Source organism: Rhinopithecus bieti, unplaced genomic scaffold (genome assembly GCF_001698545.2).
Source record: "Rhinopithecus bieti isolate Rb0 unplaced genomic scaffold, ASM169854v2 scaffold_3878, whole genome shotgun sequence".
NCBI classification, from domain to species: Eukaryota; Metazoa; Chordata; class Mammalia; order Primates; family Cercopithecidae; genus Rhinopithecus; species Rhinopithecus bieti.
Window position 1 is genome coordinate 764,619 of NW_016805059.1, and position 22,260 is coordinate 786,878.

A 22,260-nucleotide genomic window follows, 5' to 3' on the forward strand; every position below is an offset into this window, starting at 1 on the left:
AAAAAAAAAAAAAAGAAAAAAGAATTTCTCTAATTCACCTTCTCTAATAAGAAGTATTATCAAGAGAGGAAATAGCTGCTTAGGGACCAGGACTTGTAGTTACCTGGTTGCTTGGGTTGTGTAAAAAGAATCCTTGGGGCATCAAATTATTCCCTATGGCCTTTGAATCAAGTCCCTTGTACCAGGTGGTCTTAGTGAACCACCCAGGTGCCCTAGGATGTACGATGCACTTTACAGGTGTAGTTGATTTGCCCATCCCCTAGGCACTTCCCCTGCTTTGGCCAATGGCTACCATCCATAACCTTTCCACGAGAATTGCCCTGGGACAACCAAAGCTGCATCCCTGATGGCCCTTGCTTAATAGTAAAAACTGGGATCTAGGTACAAAGACCCTTTGCCTCAAGCTGAATGAGTGCAGTGCAATTTATGCAACAAAGTGCCCAGAGGCAATCAGACTAAATCCAGCTCTCACCTCAAACCACATTCTTTTTTTTTTTTTTCCCTGTGTCATTATACTTTAAGTTCTAGGGTACATGTGCACAATATGCAGGTTTGTTACATATGTATACATGTGCCATGTTGGTGTGCTGTACCCATTAACTCGTCATTTACATTAGGTATATCTCCTAATGCTACCCCTCTCCCCGCCCCCCACCCCACTACAGGCCCCAGTGTGTGGTGTTCTCCACCCTGTGTCCAAGTGTTCTCATTGTTCAATTCCCACCTATGAGTGAGAACATGCGGTGTTTGGTTTTCTGTCCTTGTGAGAGTTTGCTGAGAATGATGGTTTCCAGCTGCATCCATGTCCCTACAAAGGACATGAACTCATCCTTTTTTATGGCTGTATAGTATTCTATGGTGTATAGTGCCACAGTTTCTTAATCCAGTCTATCATTGATGGACATTTGGGTTGGTTCCAAGTCTTTGCTATTGTTAACAGTGTTGCTATAAACATATGTGTGCATGTGTCTTTATAGCAGTATGATTTACAATCCTTTGGGTATATACCCAGTAATGGGATTGCTGGGTCAAATGGTGTTCTAGTTATAGATCCTTGAGGAATCGCCACACTGTCTTCCATGATGGTTGAACTAGTTTACAGTCTCATCAACAGTGTAAAAGTGTTCCTATTTCTCCACATCCTCTCCAGCACCTGTTGTTTCCTGACTTTTTAATGATCACCATTCTAAATGGTGTGCGCTTTTTTTCCTTCTCTCTCTTGTTTCCCTCACTCTCTTACAGGTTACTCCTGAAAGCACTTACTTGAGAATGTGCACATGAATAGTGATGTCAGGCTCTGCTTCCAGAGAGACCTGTAAGAGCTTCCTGCTTTTAGCTCCACACCTCAATCTTGCTTTCTGTGGTTTCTGGCTCTTCTAAGACTGAATGTCACAGGGGTTCTGCAGAATGAACCGGCTTGTTCTCACCTATATCCCACTCTGACAAGAACTTACTGTTTTATCTTCCTTCTCTTTGCTGTGCCAGGAATTCATCTTTCATCTGCTCTGTGTCCTGAAAAACTTTGTTGACTTTTTGCATCTGTTAATGCTTCCTTTCCTATTTTCTCTTTCTTTAAGGTTTTCCACAATTTTTATTCTTTTACTGTCATTTTACTACAACGACATTTAAGCTGAAACTTTAAATAAGATTTCAAGCTGGCTTCAGTGAAAATCTGCGTTTCCCTAAGTTTTCTTCTTTCTTTTCTGAAACTTCAATATATGAGAAGCAAAATAGAGGAAGAAGGAAAAAAGAATAAATCACAACAGAGAGGCCAAGGGTTAACAAAAGAGATGGCAACAACTCATCAAGTTAAATTGGATACTGCTACTCCTGGAGCTATATTTGAAGAGATTTAAAATAGAAGATAAGTATTCATTAATAACCTGTGAAATTTTAAAATTTCAGCAGGCAGACATGTAAAGTCATCAGCAGTATGGAATCATGGCTTTTTAAAGAATTAAATCTATATGGGTAGTAAGGTTGGAGGAATGAGAACTGGATTTCCTAATGACCACTTCTTCATCACCTTATTTACAAGTTACCCTTCTCAATGCTGTTGTAAAGGACTTAATCACAGACTGTGTTTTAGGAGCCCAATCAAGCATTCAGTAGTTCCTGAGGAAATTAATCAATAATATTATCTGCAGATTTTTAAAAAATCTTCTATAACCACCTATTATAGAACTCATTACAACATGAACAGGGCGAAGAAAAGGAAAGTCTCAAGAGTTTGGAAGATGAAAGCCCTTCAACTTTGGGTGACATTCTTTAATTTGGAATGTCAGTAAAATTTCCAAGTGTCCTCCAAATTCTCAGAAATTGTAATACTATATATACAGCCTTTAGAACTTATTGATTCACTAGAAGTTCCATATGGCAAAGAAACCAAGTATTGAGAAAAAAAAAAAAAAAAACCGAACTTGAATTCAGATAAAATATTGGGTAGATTTCTCTCTAGAAGCATGACAACAATATAAACTTGCTTTTTGTTTTTTTTTTTACTTTGGTCATTCAAACACTTATTTTCATTTTCATAGCATCAGATATCAGCTCTCAAATTGATGAGCCACCTACTGTCATTATTTCTCAATGTTCCAATATCATCTTCTCCATCTGTACATTTTTAAAGATCACAGTTTTCAATGTGGCTCTGTGTTGTTCATCAAATGGCACAATTCACACAGGGGACTGACTGTCCAGGCTGTTTCCTGCACATAATGTGGTTCTAGAGAGACTGAATACAGAGCTTCATCTAGTTTAACTCTTGCTTCTCTTTAGGGAGTCCTTAGCATCTCCTTAATACACTCTAAAGGAAAGTCCCAGAGAATTTTTATAGTAGTTACCCATTTCATTGCCAAACAGAAATTTTGTCTTGAGCAACCCGATGGCATGCAGTTTTGAGATTTAATATTCTAAATTCCTTCAACTTCTAGTGAAAACATTTATCAGTTGGAAGGCTGTAAATGCTGTATTGTTCTGTTTTATCTCTTCCTTTCACCACTAGAACTAATGTCTGCTGATGTAACAATCTGATACACTAGGAATCATGAAATAAATCTACATTTGTATATGTCAAAAGCTTTTCAAAGTCCTATTATGCTATTTAGAATAAGCTCTCTGCCTTTCTCCCTCTTTCTCTCACCCTTTTTTCTTGTTCTTGGGTGAGACAGGGTGTAGGGGGAGTGTAGTCCTGAATCACATAGCATCTTACTTATTCAAATAACATTAACCTTTGTAACAGTAAAGGCTTAAATTATTTTGAAAAGAGAAATGTCTAGTGATAATTCTAAATTGACTCTGATGATAGTTAAAAGAGGGAAATACAATTAATTATTCTGTTTCTTCAGTATACTACCTTCTTTTCTATTGTAAAAGGTTTATTCTGAGCCAATATGAGTGACCATGGCCCGGAGAAAACACAAACCCAAGAAGCCATGATTAAGTGGTCCTTATTTTGACAGAAATCTTAATGAAAAGATGATTGGCTATAGAAATTTAATTTTCATTTTGTTGTTCACATAGTAAGTAGGAAATCTTAAATAATGCATAATATTTCAATATTCTTGATTTTTCAGGTTTAATTTTGTACTTAGACATATTCTCACAAATTTACATTTATTTCAGATATTATATATGCTAAAAACTAAAGGAATGTGCAGAAGGCAGAGTTTATAAAAAACAGAGACAGTAAAAAACAGAGACAAGGGAATATGTGGACAATTAAACTTTAAATATTTTTGAAAAGTTTCCCTTTCTTAAAATACATCATCTAAGACAATTTACGAAGCTTGTCAAATACTGTTCTATAAATTCTTATATCATTTATAATAATAAGAAATTGATTAGAAGATGCAAAGTGGGAAGCAATTCTAAAACATAATTGCAGAAATATATCTAATCTATCAAATACAATCAAATTATATTTATTGTTATTATTTTTTGAGATGGGGTTTCTCTCTTGTCACTAGGCTGGAGTACGATGGTGGGATCTCAGCTCACTGCAACCTCTCCGTCTTCTGGGTTCAAGCAAATTTCCTGCTTTAGTCTCCCAAGTAGCTGGGATTACAGGTGCCCACCACCATGCCTGGTTAATTACAATCAAATTATATTTTTTAAAACACCACTGATAAATGCTGGCCATTCAAAATTAAATTTTTAATGAATAAGCATATCTAGTAAAATAATATATACCAATTAATTCACCTACCAGATTTGCAATGATGTAGTGGTACCCTTTAACATGTTTTCCAATGGTAATAACCTAAAAGGCACAAATAAATAATTATTTCATTAATACAAATAATGCAAATATAAAATTAATGGTATGATCTGACTCAGGAAAAAAAGTGGAATTTTATCTGCTGGATTTTTTGATGTGCCAAAATAAGTCATTTTTGATAAAATATAATTATCAAAATTAGATATTTCTCTCATAAAAGTAATAATACATACTAATGCTTATTAAATGATTATCTTTCCGAAAGTCACTAACTAAACAAAATTATTACCTCATTTTTGTCAATAATAAAAAATAAAACCACAGGATGTTAAGAAGTATAAAACCAAAGTATGTTTAGTCCATGACAAGTCATAATTCTATTCCTACAAAGGCTATGTTTTTGTCTTTTTAATAAAACATTAAACAGCTTAAACTGTTCAGCATCTGAGATTTTATGTTCATATGTCTATATTCAAATAAATACACATAGAGTTTATAGTACTACATACATTTCAAAAGAATATTAGAAAGCATATAAAAGAATTGTTATATGGATATATACAGTAACATTCCTATCCTAAGGACCGTGAAATGTTTATAATTTAGTCCAAATGGACATTATTGCCAGCTCTAGAGAGCAAAGTAGCAGAGAAGCTAATTTTTCTCTACAAATCGAAATCTAAAATGAATGTCAAGATAAACACAGCATGGAACAAGTGGTCATCATGGTAATGCTGACAACGGTTTTGGACATTATTGATCAATTTGACTTTTGACTGATATGTATAATTATGAAGAGAGTAGAAATAGGCAGACTGGCCATGCTTTAGTCCTGGTACATGGACATTCAAATGTAATGTCATGTATGTTTTTTAAGGAGATGATCCCATCAATGGAAAGCATGAAATGTTAAGGCTATAGGCAAAAATTCTAACCAAATCATTTCTCTGATTAAATGGTTTGGGTGAGTTTTGCTTTCCAATGATATTGCAAATTTCTGAGGCTCAACTTTCCTATTCTATACCCTCAAGTCACATTGGCCCTCTTAGGTTTTTTTGTTCACACAGAAGCTTCTTCTCATCACCTCAGGGCTTCACACATTCTGTTTCTTCTGCTTGTCTACTTGGAAAGCTCCACCAGTATATTCTTTGCCAAATTGACTCTTGAATAATTCTTATACTCCCCAGGAGATAACTACCCTGACTTTCTCTAATCCGAGACAAAGTCAGGTGCTCCAGAGAAATGCTATTAGTTAAAGAGCAAGAACAAAATCCTAGGAACGATTCTACCATATGCCACTTTGACATTAAGCCATAGCCGTTTGAAAAGAAGTTAAAACTTATATTGTTTTCTGACTCAGTTTTACGTAACATGACTAAATTGCCTTTTCCAAGGAACTGAACCCTCTGTGTTAAAGGGAGAATTCTGAAGAAAAGATGTCCTTCTGAATGAAAAACATATGAATTAGCATCAGCTGAATCAGATTGATTATGTCCCTCCTATTTCCTGCTGACATCTGTTAGCTGTGCTTACTGTACATTCTACTCTCTGAATCATCCATATCTTCCTGCTGAGAAATTTTTTAAAAAAACATAGTATAAAAGGTAATGTCAGTAGTCCCTACTTGAGTTTACTTGAGAGAAAGGAAGGATACAAAAATTCACTAGCCCAGTGTCTATATGAAAATTTGCATTGGCCATACTAACCAGCATGTCTTTGTGTTATAATAACAATTATTATTGCACTGACAATAGAAAAGTTACATTAATTTATAAATGTTTTTGATGGCTGAATCTTTTTCCCACCTAATGATAACTAGAAATCTGTACTGTCAAGTTTGTATCAAATGATAACAAAATACTCATAATCCACACCTGTCATCCCAGCACTTTGGGAGGCCAAGGTGGGCGGATCATGAGGTCAGGAGTTCAACACCATCCTGGCCAACACGGTGAAACCCTGTTTCTACTAAAAAATACAAAAATTAGCTGGGTGTGGTGGTGTGTGCCTGTAATCCCAGCTACTTGGGAGGCTGAGGTAGTAGAATCGCTTGAACCAGGGAGTTGGAGGTTGCAGTGACCCGAGATCACGCCACTGCAGTCCAGCCAGGCGACAGAGTGATACTCTGTCTCAAAATAAATACATAAATACATAAATAAAAATAAATACCGATAGTCTAAAAAAATTTCATTTATTGCTAACTTCAAGCTACTGTTGCAATAAAGAGTGCTATTTCATCTCTATTGTCTTGAAAAAACACTGGTTGAGTGAATAACTAAACATTGTTTCTTTTCTTTTTTTTTTTCTTTTGGAACATACCTCATCCTCCTCATTTTTTGCCTGGTAAACTATTCCTTGAAGAATATCCTAATCTAAATTATTTCTTTCTGTAATGATCTCTCATAACATACCATTCTTTTCATTTATAGTGTATCCCATTAGTAAAATTATATATTAATTTCTGTAAATACATTATTAATAGTTGCACTGATGGTGACTGGCCTATTGTTTAATATTGCTTCCTTGGATCTACTGCAGTGCCTGTCTGGCAAACATCAGACACTCAGGGAATATTTACTGAACAAATAAATGAATGAATCCAAGCAAAGCCAAATGCCACCTCTTATGTGAACCCATCACAAATGAAACTTCCCATTTTAAGAAGGCTTCTTTTTCCTCCATGCTGCTAGACTACATTGCATTTTAACTTGTAATTCTGTAGTGCTGTCTGTGTACACTGTGTCCATTTTTATCTCTAAACAATGAGTTCATGGGATGCAGATATCACTTTCTTACCTTTCTTTGCATCCCTCATTTCAAGCACAGAGGATGGCCTCAGTGTTTGCTAAGGCAATCCATTGCATGCACTGATTTAATACATTCAAGGGACTTACAATACATATGTGCAAAATACTCTGCATTTTGAACAGATGTCGATATGGACATTTATGTAACCATAATCATATTTACTTCAAAACATCACTTCCAATATATTCCTGTTTTCTTTTGTAGTTTCTCTCTTCTCGTTTTGGAAAAATATATTTTGATACAGTCTTTCACTAACATTTATTATGATGAGTCAGGAATCCTTAAATTTTCTAAACCAAAGACTGATGAATATTATTAAAATTCAGTTTTAATGAGAACCTCTGTGAAATTCAAATGAGTTTTGCAGTTCACATTTGAACAAGAGGCCTTCAGGTTAAAACAATCTTAACTTCATCTCTTGAGACTAGAATCAAGATTTTTCTACTGAAATTATTCACCTCTCTGGCATGCAACATTTAATTCTTTCACATAACAAGTTAGTTCTATTCAGTTATTCGGTATTCCATGAAAGATCCATTTTGTATGTCTTAGGGCCTGTATTATTATATATCAATTAGGATTTCATCAACATTTATGTTGCAGAATGTTTGTGTTGAACAAATTAATGAATCAAATTTTTTCCTCAAAGCTAAAAGAGCCAAGAAATGCATATACAAGTGCGTATTTTCCTTGCACTTCCACAGTATTCGAAGGCACTAGTAGCCACAGTGTATACTATTGCCCCTTGAACAACATGGGTTTGAACTGTGTAAATCCACTTATACATGGATTTTCTTCCACCTCTGAGACAGCAAGACCAACCCTTCTTCCTCCTCCTCCTTTACAGTCTACTCAGTGTGAAGATGATGATGACGAAGGCTTTTATGATGATACAGTTCCACTTAGTGAATAGTAAATATGTTTTATCTTCCTTATGATTTTCTAAATAACATTTTCTTTTCTCTAGCTTACTTTATTATAAGAATTCAGTATATAATACATATAACATATGAAGTATGTGTTAATTGACTGTGTGTTATCTGTAAGGCTTCTGGTCAATGGTAGGATATTGGTAGGGTCAACTGTAAAATTTATATATGTGCACATATATATGTACATATATGCATATGTACACACATATACACTCATACTCTCATACACATATATTTATCAGCTAGAAATAGATGCAGATATCAGTAAAGGAGACCTTAGTCAATCAATCATGATGCTGATGCTGTGTCACCATCATCCCTAGTGACTTACTCTATCTGTAAATCATGGTGGATTCTATCTGTATTATTAGGATAACACTGCATGGCTCCCTATCCTGAAAGATCTTAAACTGAAGCAAGGTAACATCTAAGCACAGATAAAAATATCCTTATCACTTGTATGAGTGATTCTTTCAAACAGTTCAAGGGGATGTATCTAGTTTACTTCTCAATAGTAAGCATAGCCCAAATGTTGTCCTTCCTACTTATTTTAATTTAACAAATCAATGTTTTTTATAGTGGCACAAGTCTCTTAATAGATGAAAAAATATATATCTTGCAAAGATAACTACATATTCTTTCTGGAGGCATAGATGGTAACTCCAAAAAATTCATGAATTACTCACTTTTCCCTTAGAACTCAACTTGTCTTAACTTAATACATGTATATTTCTTTAACTCTAAATAGTTCATCAGACTTAAATTTAAAATTTTCAAATCAAAATATCAAAGCTTAGGGTATCATTGATCATATAAAATATAAAAATCAGGCATTATTTATTGAATTTATTTAATGATTAACATGATGTGTCAGCATTACTGATGACCATTTGCTATTGCTAACTGAAGCCAGAGATAATTTAATTGATGATCTTTGCTGCATCCGACATAAAACATAAAGCAAAAACTGCTGTTCAAGCACCTTACACAAATACACATTGCAAATGCTGACATTGCATGCATATTCTATATTTGGCATCATTAGAAAACAGAAAGTAGCAAACCTGGTCTACAATGTCGTTTACTTTATCCCTTTCACAGTCCAGAATGACACGCCGTTCCTTTTTTAACTCCAGATCTTGAAAAAGTGATCGGTACATCTCATCTTTCTTGTCATTGTTAATGTTTCCCACATTGATAGCAGTCACTTGCCATTTCTTTTCAGCAGCAGAATCCAGCACAGCTTGCAGTGTTGATAAGCCTAGGAAGGCAAAGAAAAATGATGACTGATAAAGATACGTGAATAACTCAGGATTGTGTTATGAAATTGCCAGCGAATATATTTTTAAGGCAGATAGATTTGTGCAACTAAAGGAACGTTGACTCCTTCAAAAAAAAGCTATAGCTATGATCTTTATCAACTTCTCCTTATGTCACTTCACATCATAAACTCATTACCTAAATATTACTGTTCTGACCAAAGGAGTCATTGTTTGAGTAGAAAATAATATCCTTTTCTTTCAACCCTCTCAGCTGTCTTCTTTAGAATATTACTAAAGTGTAATGTTAATACCTTTGGTTTAAGTGAAATCAAATGGCATCACAAACATTTCTTACTCTTATAGAATGGGAAAAAATTTTTTTAGTCGTACATGATGATCTGTTATTTGATATTAGTATCCTGAATAAGATGAGTACATTTTCAGTGAGAGGAATCTATGTAAGTCTATGTGAGGATAAGAGGCAATATTCTTTATGAGACTCCTATTGTTTTCTAGTCAGCAGTTTGGGTTCATTTTTTTTTCCTTCCACAATCTTCTAATGTTATTTTTTTGTTATTGGGAATGATCCCAGAGAAATTGAAGTGGTCTCACCTATTAACCAGATGGTGGTAGTTATTTCTCTAGCATAGATTTACTTCTCTTTCCAAATACATCTATTTTCCTGTTAGTAACTTCGCTTATAGCATCATATCACTTGGAAAACTTTTATTGTCTTTGTAATTGTCCATATATTACCTCATACTTAGGATTAAGAGGTACAACAACTAGAGGATTTGTTTCTTGATAAGTTATATCCTCAATTTAGCACTTGGAGACATGCTACATAAACTTGCCTTTCATGTTACTTCTGCTATTCACAGCAAAACCAAATTCATCATTTATATTGATAACTTAATAAACAATGCAAAATCGAGACTCCAGAATGAATCGAGAACTCAGCAAATCATCTTCCTTATTCTAGAAAAGCCTGCATCTTTCTCTCTAAAGAATATTAGTCCTTTTGATTAAAAAATGTAGGATTCACCTAATGTGATCATATCTCCTTCAAAACCTAATTTCAAATACCAAATTTTATTTAAATCTTTTTGCTATGAAAAAAAAGTTAATTATTAATTTTGTTGAAAAGTATTTCAAAAAAGAAAACCACCATTAAAATTTTATGGATTCAATATTGGCCAAAAGTGTGCAAGATGAGTCTGATACATCTTATGACACCAGAAGGGAAGGAACTCTCTAAAACCATCAGTATTATCTCAAAGCACGCAGCAGCTAATTTGAAGAGGAGCTCTTTAAATAAAGATGGGACCATTTGAATATTAATTAGAATGATAAATGCGAAGTACTTACATACATAAACTATTTTAAATCTATGAAATTATGCTTTAAAAATATGCTTGACTTTGGTGGATGCTAGGGAACCAATTAATTAATTTGAAGACTGGTAAATAATGAAGTAAAACAAGACTTTTCCTGCGTTTCCTATATGAACCACTTTCAGGGTAATAATGGACTAATGGTCTTTATTTTTGGAAATACTCTAGCTAATAGATTATGGATGAATGTATATCTGAAATTATCACCATCTTGTAACACCTACTGAATTAATAAATCAAGGCAACAATCATCAACTACCGGTAACTGCCCCAAAAGAGAGATAACAGAGATATGTCTCCCAATGATAATATTCAACTCCACCTATTTTGGTGCTGAATAGGTACGTACCTATTTAGTGTTGGCTACAGTCATGCCAAAAATATAAACTTGAATTTCATCACACTTCTGAATCTAACTACCAAGTTATAGGGCATATATAGAAGACAATATTTTAAGCACCATGGTGTTGCAATCATCAACTAGATGATTGTGGGAAACTGCATTACATTATAAGACTCTTAAAAATTATATTAACTAATTATGATATATGGATCTCAGTTTTATTTTGCTTCAAACAAACAGTGGGAAAAGAATAATATTTATGAATTGTTAATTGTCTAGGTATAATAATGCTATTGCCATTATGTTTAAAATACAAGAATCATTTTTTCCAAATAAACACTGAAATATTTACAGATGAGATGACAGAATGTCTCGTATTTGTTTCTCAATAATTGCAGGGAACAAAGAGATATAGATCAAGCAAAATTAGTCATATAATTGTCTTTAATAAAGTCAGATTAAGAGTGTTTGGGAATCTTTATAGCATTTTCTCTAATTTGTTGTTTTAAATATTTTATAATAAACATTAAAAATAATTAAATTTTATTTCAGAATGGAAGATTGAACCACATGCTAAAAAAGTTAACTATTTTTTCTGGCAAAATGAAATTAGTTTCCTCCATCCAGTCTTCTGGCAAAATATATAAATAAACATAAATTTCTCAAGGGATAATGTAAAAAGACCATATGTCATTTTTTAAAACTTTCAGTGACAGATCTTTAAAACACCTCCCAGATCGCCTATGATTTCAATACACTGTAGGTCAACTAAATCCTTCCCTTTTCATCAGTAGAGGCAGAACACACACAGCTGGCATTATGATCAATTCAACAGCTATCAATGTACTTGAAAACAGCCATTAAGTCTACCCAGTTTTCTCTGCATGTAAGAGAAACAAAAAATCTAAATTCTAAGCCACTTTCTATTTGCTGGGTTCTACTTTCCTACATCCCAGTCATGGTTCAACTCCCCTTTGTCACCTTCTTAAAGCCATTACATCCATGGATGGGGCTCTCTGTGCTATCCATATATTACTATATAGCAATTACCAATAAGCATCCCTTCATCTCTGCAATAGCTTATTTCACTTTGCTTTATTTAATTATAAAGCATACTACATGACACAATTTCAAGTGGTGATGCTCTTAATATTATGCCTCAACATTTAACATATATTACAAGAAAGCTTAAATATAAATGACACTTTGTAAATGGATTTCACCAAGTGGTAATCCTAAATCTAAAATTTCCAGCAGTTCACCTTGCAAAAGAGTATAGAGATGATGTATAAAATCACAAAGAATGTATTTAAAGAAATTTCTAACTTGAGCCAGGTGCGGTGGCTCACACCTGTAATCCCAGCACTTTCGGAGGGCAAGGTGGGCAGATCACTTGAGATCAGGAGTTGGAGATCAGCCTGGCCAACATGGCGAAACCCCATTTCTGCTATAAAAACAAAAATTAGCCAGGCCTGGTGGCCAGCGCCTGTAATCTCAGCTACTTGGGAGACTGAGGCAGGAGAATTCCTTGAAGCTGGGAGGTGGTGATTGCAGTGAGCCAAGGTCATGCCGCTGCACTCCAGCCTGGGTGACAGAGCGGGACCCCATTTAAAAAAAAAAAAAAAAAAAAAATTTCTTAATTTTCAAACTCATTTGTTCTATGCGTCAAAAGTAATTTATAGTTGCTGTGGATTCAGGATTCACTCTTATTAAAAATCTCAAGATTAATGTTTTGTAACCTGTGGAACCTAACAAAACTTACATGTTTATTAAGAAACTATACTGCTCAAGTAGTGCTATATCAGACTTAATAAATTGAGTTTCATAAGAAGACACTGAATAATATTAAATTACCTCCTAACAACAGGCAGAATTCACAAATGATTGCATTATCTGATGTGTAATTTGAAGAGACCGACGTTCAATGCTTAATAACCCATTTCCCTAGGTTTTTTTTTTTCAGTAATAGTAACTGACTCTCAGACTCTCTCAACTTGATCTCCTCATTTCTCACAACTAAAAGTTTTGTATCATCTCATTGCTTTATAATTAATACACCATTTTTAAATTTGAAAATCACTGAAAATGTATATGAAGGTGAAATTAAACTCTTCAAATCTAACACAGATTTGTGCTCTTGACCTCTTTGTACCATATTCAATTAGAGGAGAAAGTATGACTTGTGATCTGCCTCTATTCCTTCCACACAAACTAGCACAGAAGTATCTATAAATATATTCATCCTGTAATTCAGAATACAAAGTTGTATGGACAATGGGAGTTTTGCATAAACACTGGTTTACTTAAAGCTATTGGGATCCAATAGTCATTCGACTCTAATATCCCTAGTACTATATTAGTATATTTGAATTTCCATAGCAGAGACTCACTTATTTTTATTGAATTAGTTAAAACAAAACTGCTGAGATACATAGTTGTTCATCTAAAACAGAAGAAACCTGGAAGATTAATTATTCCTCCTAGTAAATATATCTAAAATATAGTATATTCTTTTAAACCCTCAAGAATATTGCTGAAGTCTAAAAGTAAGTTCTAAACTCTACTGAATTATTACATGTTGTGCTGAAATAAAAAATGGCTAGATTAAATAATGTTAAATTGCATTACTTCTTTATGTGGCTATTGTTACTGACTGGCTGTAGTTGTATAACCTATTCATAAAATGACAATCTTCTTAAAATTCTCCCAAAGTATTACTACTAGTCAGTCAGTGATAGTCTCATCTTGACCCAGTATTAATAACACTCTGAGTTATAGACAAGCCACCAGTCACCTGTCTATATGCAAACCCTTTAAAAGGTCACTTGGTACACAGGGGAAGTCTATCAGATTGCACGTTAAAGGGTTAAATTAAAAATGATTACTGCCAGAAGATACATTTTATTCAAACCATGTCCTACTGCTTAAAAATATTTTCTTTGTTCCATTTAAAATTAACTGTACTTACTCATTCTTTCAAGCATAGAAATTAATATTTATGATCACTAAATCATGGCAGCATGCCTAGGCCAAATTAGATTAACATATATTTCCCTCATCAGCTCTCTCAGGAATATGAGGGAAAAAAATTATAATTTGAATGCATTTTTGTTCTATGCCTGATGTTTTCTTGGAACTACAGGCAAAGTGCCTTCCCTTCAGGGGACAAATAATATTGCTCAAAATTGAAACCAAGACACACAGATATAAAGTGCTAATTCTGTTTTTACCTACTCTCTATAGAAATGTATTATCTTACCTTGTTGACAAAAACCACATTTGGATTAAGTCCTGATTCAAACTTACAACATTTATATCCAAAAATAAAACTACTACATGATCTTGAATGCATTAATATAGATAACCCCATTGCTCTATTGTTAAAAATGTGTTGAAATTCTACTTATGTTCTCTTTATGGAGTGATGATATGCAGCTTTCAGAGTCATCAAGGGGCATTCAGGAGCGCCAGGCTGTTGCCACATGGCCTTGGTAAGGAGAAGACACCAACAACCTAAAAGATCACCTGGCACCAGATGCAGAGTTTCAGCTCTCCTCTCACCAATAAACTTAGATTAGTCAAAGAGGGTTCCATACAAAGATGTTGCTATACAAAGATGTTTCTATCAGTGTATCCATGTCTCTAATCATTTACAAGTGGGATGTAGTCTCTTGGCCTATTGCTCAGCATTGGAGCAAATAGCCAGGAAGCAGGAATGGCTTTCAGTAGTTAAAGGTAGTGAAATTAAGCAGCATATAACAATGTTAAGTCTTTTTCATCTAGTTCATTATTAGGGTAGAATGTTGGGAGATCATTTTCACATTTGGACTCTATGCTATTCCAAAGAACAGCAATTTATGCATTTAGACATTATAATTTAACGATATATATTCCTGACCTAGACTCTCCAAAAATTAAAGATGATTAGAGCCTAAAAATAATCATATAATCAAGGAGGTGAAGAGAGAGCCACATCGAGAACAGACCAAATTGTTTGAAACTGAGGCATGTAGAGATGTAAGTAGAGAGTTGAAACCATGGGATCTATTTTCCAAACTGTGGTTAATGTGGATAAAGGGCGTGCAGGTGCATTCTTCAAATCATGTGACACTAAAGCAAGGAGGTGCCTACTTTGAAGCAGAAGCAAAATGATTTCAGGACCAAATGGTAGAAAAACAGTTCACACACTAAATGTATAAATAAGCTTGTTAAAATGCAGTATGATGGCAAAGTCATAAAAATTAAGTCATTAATAAAAAAAAATATAGCAAAAATTCCATTTCCATGCGCCCAGTAAAACATTATACAGAGGTCAAGTCTTTTGCCAGTGTTATGAGAGTCTTACATATTTATCTCTGAAAATAACTTCAGATAAAAGGCCCCTGTAATACTTTTCACATTAAAACATCAACAACTACTTGATAACACCTTGAAAATGTATCCATAAGGTCACTTTGGCTTTTATATGTAATTACTTAATGTTATCACTCTAATGTTATCTCAACAGATGCACTTGAACTCAAATCAACTTGTATAATTTAATAATTGTAGATTATCTCATCACTTCAATTTCATTTAGTATTTCTAAGTAGTAATAAAAGTATTTTAAAATGTTCCAGATTGTTTTCACCAGTACATAAGTCCATCCATCTTCACCTGCTAATTCCAGATCCTGTCTTTCTGAATATCTCTCCTCAAACACTAGAGTTTCTCTTTTTTAACTTATATCAGCTGTTGTCTATTTGAAATTTTCTCAAAAGTTCAGTTATAACTAGAGGGAGCAATGGTGAGGGTAAGGATGAAGGTGAAGTATATGCTGAAACTAAAAATGCCATCCTCCATCAACCTTGTCAAAGTGTAAAGAGAATTAGTCATTCAATTCTTCAATTTTGCAAGCAAAATTTAGCTTCTAAAATCATCTTGAACTTAAAATACTGTACACAGATGTTTAACTCACTTATTAACACCATTTACTGAACATCAACTCTCTTTCTAGCATTATCTGAAGCACTGGGTACAGAGTCATGAGTTGAATATCCAGTACACTGAGCACTGCCTGGGCACTCTCTTCCTGGAGCTTATTGCCACACTTTACGTGAAAAACATGATGCTTATCCTACAGTACCTGGAACCTAGCAGGGGCTCAATAGGCAGTTCTTAAGTGACAGAATGAACATCACCATTCATTATAAATTGTCCTAAGTACTATAAAGGAAAAGAAGAGATTGCTTTGAGAGATAAAATTGTGAAAGGCATCTCTGAGGAAATGATATATGAACCCAGTTCTCAAGGAGGAGTAAGAATTAGTGATATGGGCAGAGATTTGAAGCAAAAGAATTTGTTGAATCTGAGAAAGTAGAAGAAAGTCAAATGGATTTAGCTTTAATGAGTGAGCAAGACAGCAGAATGCGATGGAGAGTTGAGTGGGAATTGGATATTATAAGACCTTAAAGCCAACTAAAATTTTTCAGTGTTATCCTCATCATAATGAGAAGCCATTGAAGTATTTCAAACAAGAGAGTAATGTAGTCCAAAAACAATTTTTTAAAACAATAATTCCTGCTACTTCGTGGAAAATGGATTAAAAAAAGACAAGCGTGGAATTGCAGAGATGAGATACTGAACACCTTATGGTGGCTTGGCCTGGGGTAATGACAACGAAAAGGATGAGTGTCTACAGATAAAATATAATTAGGCAGTGGAAATCACATCAATAGGATGCAAGGATGAAAGAGGTATTAAGAATACACCCAGATTTCAGGCTAGCTTGGACAACACAAAATACTAAAGAAGTTAGCAGAGGGCAAGAGGAAAAACTAAAAATAATTTAATACGCTCAGTTTTGTAAGCCCTTTTATCACGTTAATAAGTGTGCTTCAGAAACATCCAGCACATTGAAATCTATATTTACTGTAAATAGTTCTCTGTTTTAGTTTTTAATTCCCTATGGAAATAGCCAAGCACTCCCTTCTCAAAGCAGGGGGACATAGTTGTTGACATAGCAAATTTTTTTTCAGCTTGTTTAGTGCTGACTGACTTTTCCACTGAGTGTTCTCATTCCCAGGACTAGGAGGACAGGGCAGAGAATCAGACACCTAGCTCCTGCACTCCCGACTCGAGACTGCTGCAGTAAATGACTACAAACTGATCAATGGAGAATTGACTGATGGCTGGCTCTCTTCTTGTCTGCCCTTGTGGCTTAACAAGGTGCCCTATCTTTGTTGAAATAGGCTTCTGGGTTTTCATTTGAACCTATAAATATTCCAGGAAGCAAGCTGCTGAGGGAAGCAGAGTTTGGTACTTAGGTACCAGGACAATAGTGGTCCTTCACCCTTTTCACTTTGATTTAGGGATACTCTCTCTAAAAACATATCCATATGAACACACACACCCACAAGATGTTTCATACAATTTAGGGAGTACTCAAGCCCACTGACACCCAATTATGGACCCAGGAATGGTTAAGAACACCTGGGATTCTATGACATAAATCAAGCAAATCTGCTAATACTAAACTTCACAACAAGGGATATGAGAAACATAAACATTGTACCTCCCTCCATTACATTTTAAAATAATGAATCAAGACTGGCATGCTACTCAAAATCATTCCATCATAAACAATTATGTGGAATGGTGTCAAAAGCATAGGTTTGGTATCAGAGACCTGTGTGTAAACTATACCACACGTGGGTTGATCCTGAGAAAAACCTTTAACTTCTGTGAGATTCGGGGATCTTGTTTTAAGGCAAGGGCAATAATAATGCCACCTGCCTGATAAAACTTTGGCATATAACAATATTTAATAGCTATATGTTACTATAAAAGTTCTTATTTGTATGTTTCACTTAAATTTTACTCAAGCCACTTCATTCACCTTGGACTACTAGTATAGCTATCACAGGTTTTTAGCTGCTGATGCCAAAAATTGCTTTTTGTGTTACAACTGAATATTTGGGTGTTGGGTTGATACAGTCTATCTCTTTACATTGTACATAGACAGCGTTTATTGTTGTTTTACTCTAAATATGTTTCCCACGTTTACAAATGCATTAGTCATTATCACAGCAAAGTTAAATCAAGGGATCCTTGGGCTTTATCACACCTTTGTAGCTTTGTAATAGCCATAGAAGTGTCAAGTATAGGCATTGAATTCACCCCATTACAAAGAGATGAGATATTGTCACTTACCTCTGTCACTATCATAGAGGTATGCAAACTTGTCCCATTGATAGTATTCAATCAAGCTAAGGAGTGCTCCTTTGAGGTCAGGTCTCATCTGAATGACAAATGGATGCGTGCCATCTGTTGGGAAGCTGGGAGTGATAAAGGAGACGTGGAGTGTTCCACAAAATGATGTGATGGTATTTACAGACTTCTTGTCATAAAATCCAAAAATAGCATAGACTCCTCTCGAAAACTGGGAGCAGACTAGAAGAATAGGAAAAATAGAAAGGAAAAATCATTGAAATTGGCATACAATCATATTAATTTGCTTAAAACTTAATGTCCTTTTACATAAAATACAAAATTAACGTATTGAAAGAAATATAGATTTAATTATCCATTGAAACTTATTAACACTTATTTACTTAGCATTTTATTTGTGATTCTATTTTTTATTTAAAAGATTCTAAAGCATAAAAAGTAGTTCTGGTTACAAGAAAATGCATACATCATTGTTTTAACAAGCTATGTAAGCATTAACATATTTTAGGAACAAATATGAAAAATGTATGAGTAAAAAAAAATCAAAACATTAGCTATGAGAACAAACTGTAGTCACCAAAGATTTATACATGTTAATGACAGCTCATTCCCTACATAATCCAATTCCTTTAAAAATCTTTACTGTATTTATGATGCTTTTATATCTAAAAGTTAATGTGCTTCCATAGAGTCCTAATGCTGACCAAAGCCTCTTTAAGATAAGACAGATACCTGACTCCCCTGATACATACAGACACATGTCCCCACAAAGGCACTTCAGTCATATTGTGTCACTCAGTCAAGAAGCAATTAAATAAAGTCCAAAACTTTTAATTTTAATCTTCCCCAAGGACCTAACTTACCCTGTATGTTACACTACATATTAATTCTTAAACAAATAATAACATTGTATTTGGACATCTTCATCACGCCCACAATCTCCTGTCCTCTTCCACTATTTCTGTTTCCAATGAATGGCATATGACACTATCCGCTATGGACTGACTCCTTCCCCTAAAAGTCAGTCCATAACTAAGTTATGTGCTCGTTATAATACCTTGATATACTCAAATAAGGGTCATTTATCTTTCTCCCTGTTCTAAACATCTTAGTTCACTAACAGTATATACTTAACTTTGTGCTTGCCCTGCGCCTGGCATGTTCTAGGGTACATTAATTCATTTTTTTATCATAATAACTTTTGCGGTAGGAACTATAATTATTTCCAAATTGCTGATAGAAAAATTGACACATAGAACAATATTAAGTGAGTTACCAAAAGTCACTTGCATAGGTGATAGATACTACATTCAAAATAGAGAGTCTGAATTCAGAATCCATGCTCCTAATCAAAAAGTAATATGGCTTATCTTACCCAACGAGTGAAATACCTGCCCAACTGTCCTCCTTCCTCCCCTTATGTTCCTTCCATTCAATTCTCCACAATATAATAAGAATGATCTTTTGAAACATAAATCCAGTAATATCTTTCTGAGAAAAAAGGGTTACTTTGTCCAAGACTGATCCCCTGGAATGCTCTATAGAGTACTGACCACTAACGGAATAGTGCTTAAAGCCACTAGTAAAGTCAACAATGTGTCTTTTTTTTTTTTGAGACAGAGTCTGACTCTGCCACTCAGGCTGGAGTGCAGTGCAGTGGCGCCATCTCAGCTCACTGCAACCTCTGCCTCCCATTTCAAGCGATTCTCCTGCCTCAGCCCCCCGAGTAGTTGGGATTACAGGCATGCACCACCATCCCTAATAATTTTTGCATTTTTAGTAGAGACAGGGTTTCACCTTGTTGGTCAGGCTGGTTTCTAACTCTTGACCTTGTGATCCGCCAGCCTCAGCCTCCTAAAGTGCTGGGATCACAGGCGTGAGCCACCGCTCCTGGCCAACTATGTGGCCTTAAATAAATAAATAGCTGATATTTCTCAATCTCAGGGTCATTTCAATGCAAAAAATGGAAACCAGCCATCCAGAAATGCAATCTAACAACCTAGAACATAACATCTACCATTCTTTTAAAATAATCCTTTTTGAAGGATAAACCAAACACTATCTTATATCATTGTATTTCCTTCACAAAAATAGATGGTCTGTAGAAAAACATAGATTTGTTTCATGAATACGAGCATTGCTAAAATATGTACAGATTCCAACTGCCAATTCCAGACAATCAAAAAATATTAGACAATAATGTTTAGTAACTGTTGTATAGTATGAATCCAAAGGAAAGCAAGATTGCCTCTTTAAGTGGCCCTTGTTTTCCAAAACTCTGTGTAATATGTAAATTGACATGTCCTTTATTACTAATCTTCTACAAAGCAGACTGAAATATCTGAAAAAGCAACTGAATGCATTTCATTACATTTATTTCATACCTTAACATAAGGCAAAGATGAGATAACTGTCTTTATTCATGCCCATACTTTTTGTTCTTGTCTGGGTGCAGAGCTGAAAATAACCTTTAGTGTATTTGATAACTATGTCCTTTCTTCACATACATGAAAAATAGCTTTCATCTCATCTAGAAAATCTCTGCAGTGATTTCTTATTTTATACATAAGTATACGTATACTGACAGGTGTATCTTAAATCTTAAATTTGTTCAGCAATTGATGATTCCAAATGACACATAAAAGAAAGACTTGCTATAAAATTCTCTCTGGGTCTGTTTAATTCCATTTCCCTGCAAAGTGTGGGCATGTCATCCAGGTACTATAGGAATATCATGCAATATGATTTATTAATGAGACCTCTTCTCATCTTAAGTGAAATAGCTTCCGTGATGGAAACAGGAGCCACAGCGTCAGCAGGATGCCTGATAAAGAATGCCACTGTTTGAATACACAGACAATCTTAATAAGGAGCCATACCTTTCATTTTCGATTTGTTTTAGGCTCTGGAGTGAGTTGTCAAGGGACCTCCTGGTTATTGTGGCCATCTGGAAACACTGGCTTTGACCCAACAACAGGCACAAGCTGCACACAACTTCATAAGGCATTATCCACCTAACTCAGAAGACAATGTATTTTTCCCCACGCACTTCAGCTAGTTCTCCAACGAACCTACTTTTACAATAGCCTTTCTCTCCTGACTCTCTTTGGTCTCCCTCAACCGTCTCTTCTTATCCTTTATTTCTTCATTGTACTTACTCAAGTGTCCATTTGCCTATATCCTCTATTTTTCTGGATATTTCTTTCTTATGTCTCCTGACTATGCATACAGTTAACAGACATTCGGCCACCAGTGCTCATTTCCCTCTCCGTACCTTAGGGCAGTCACTGTCTCTGTCCCCAAGCAGGATAAGAATGCCACTGAGATTTACAACCAGGAATCAATCAAATCCATCAGAATGCTGACCTGAGCTTAGGTACTTTGCTTGCCCCATTTGTAGTAACCATCTGAAGATGAAAAACTCAGCACTATGCTTTTAATGTGTCATCCCCAAATATCCAAGACTGTTTGCATTGAAATGTTGATGCTTGACTCAATTTAGCAAAGGCAATATAACCTACTGACACCTTTCACAAGAATATTAGTTGCAGTACTTCGGAACTACTCTTTACTTCATTAGAAGTGAAATTATTCATTTTAATCTTTACCTTATTCCCCAATGGTGCCTCCAAAATTTAAAGCCATTTCCTTAACTTTGATCCATCCTGTAACGGAGGAAGGTTTACTACCACCGAGACTATCCAAAATAACGTGTCATATACTCTGAAAATCCTTCCAAAGACAACTTTCTAAAATGAGTTATATAATACCAACATCCTATATAGTCACGTCTGGAGGCAGAGAAGGAAACAGAAATCCTCACAGTTTCACCTCCAGCTTCATGACCTTTACAATAACACAATGAAACACTATTTTAAGTTTCTCAATGATTGTCCTGATTAATATTAGAATTGCATGTATGTCTTGAGATTCAAACCAGATTGCAAAGGAGTAAGTAAAGATGCTCTCACTGAGTTCTGTAATTAAGTATTTAATATCAACTTTGAGAAACTCAGCAAAGGGCAAGTCCTTCTAAAAGACACTTTAGGTCAAACAGCAGAAATGATAATCTCCTGGGTGTAAGTAATTTGCT

At 34.8% G+C, this 22,260-nt stretch overlaps 1 protein-coding gene across 6 annotated transcripts in view; it reads right to left on the reverse strand.

Moving 5' to 3' along the window:
• GRIA2 (glutamate ionotropic receptor AMPA type subunit 2) overlaps positions 1–22,260 on the reverse strand; it is a 150,460-nt gene that overhangs the window by 47,422 nt on the left and 80,778 nt on the right. For all 6 annotated transcript variants that reach the window (XR_001885380.1, XM_017871039.1, XM_017871038.1 and 3 more), the window contains exons 3-5: positions 18,150–18,389; positions 9,024–9,220; positions 4,208–4,261 (exon numbers count right to left, since the gene is read on the reverse strand). Coding sequence is in view for 5 of the 6 variants with exons in the window: in XM_017871039.1 (XP_017726528.1) it covers positions 4,208–4,261; positions 9,024–9,220; positions 18,150–18,389 (491 nt within the window). In the remaining variant the exon portion in view is untranslated. The remainder of the gene's footprint in view (positions 1–4,207; positions 4,262–9,023; positions 9,221–18,149; positions 18,390–22,260) is intronic.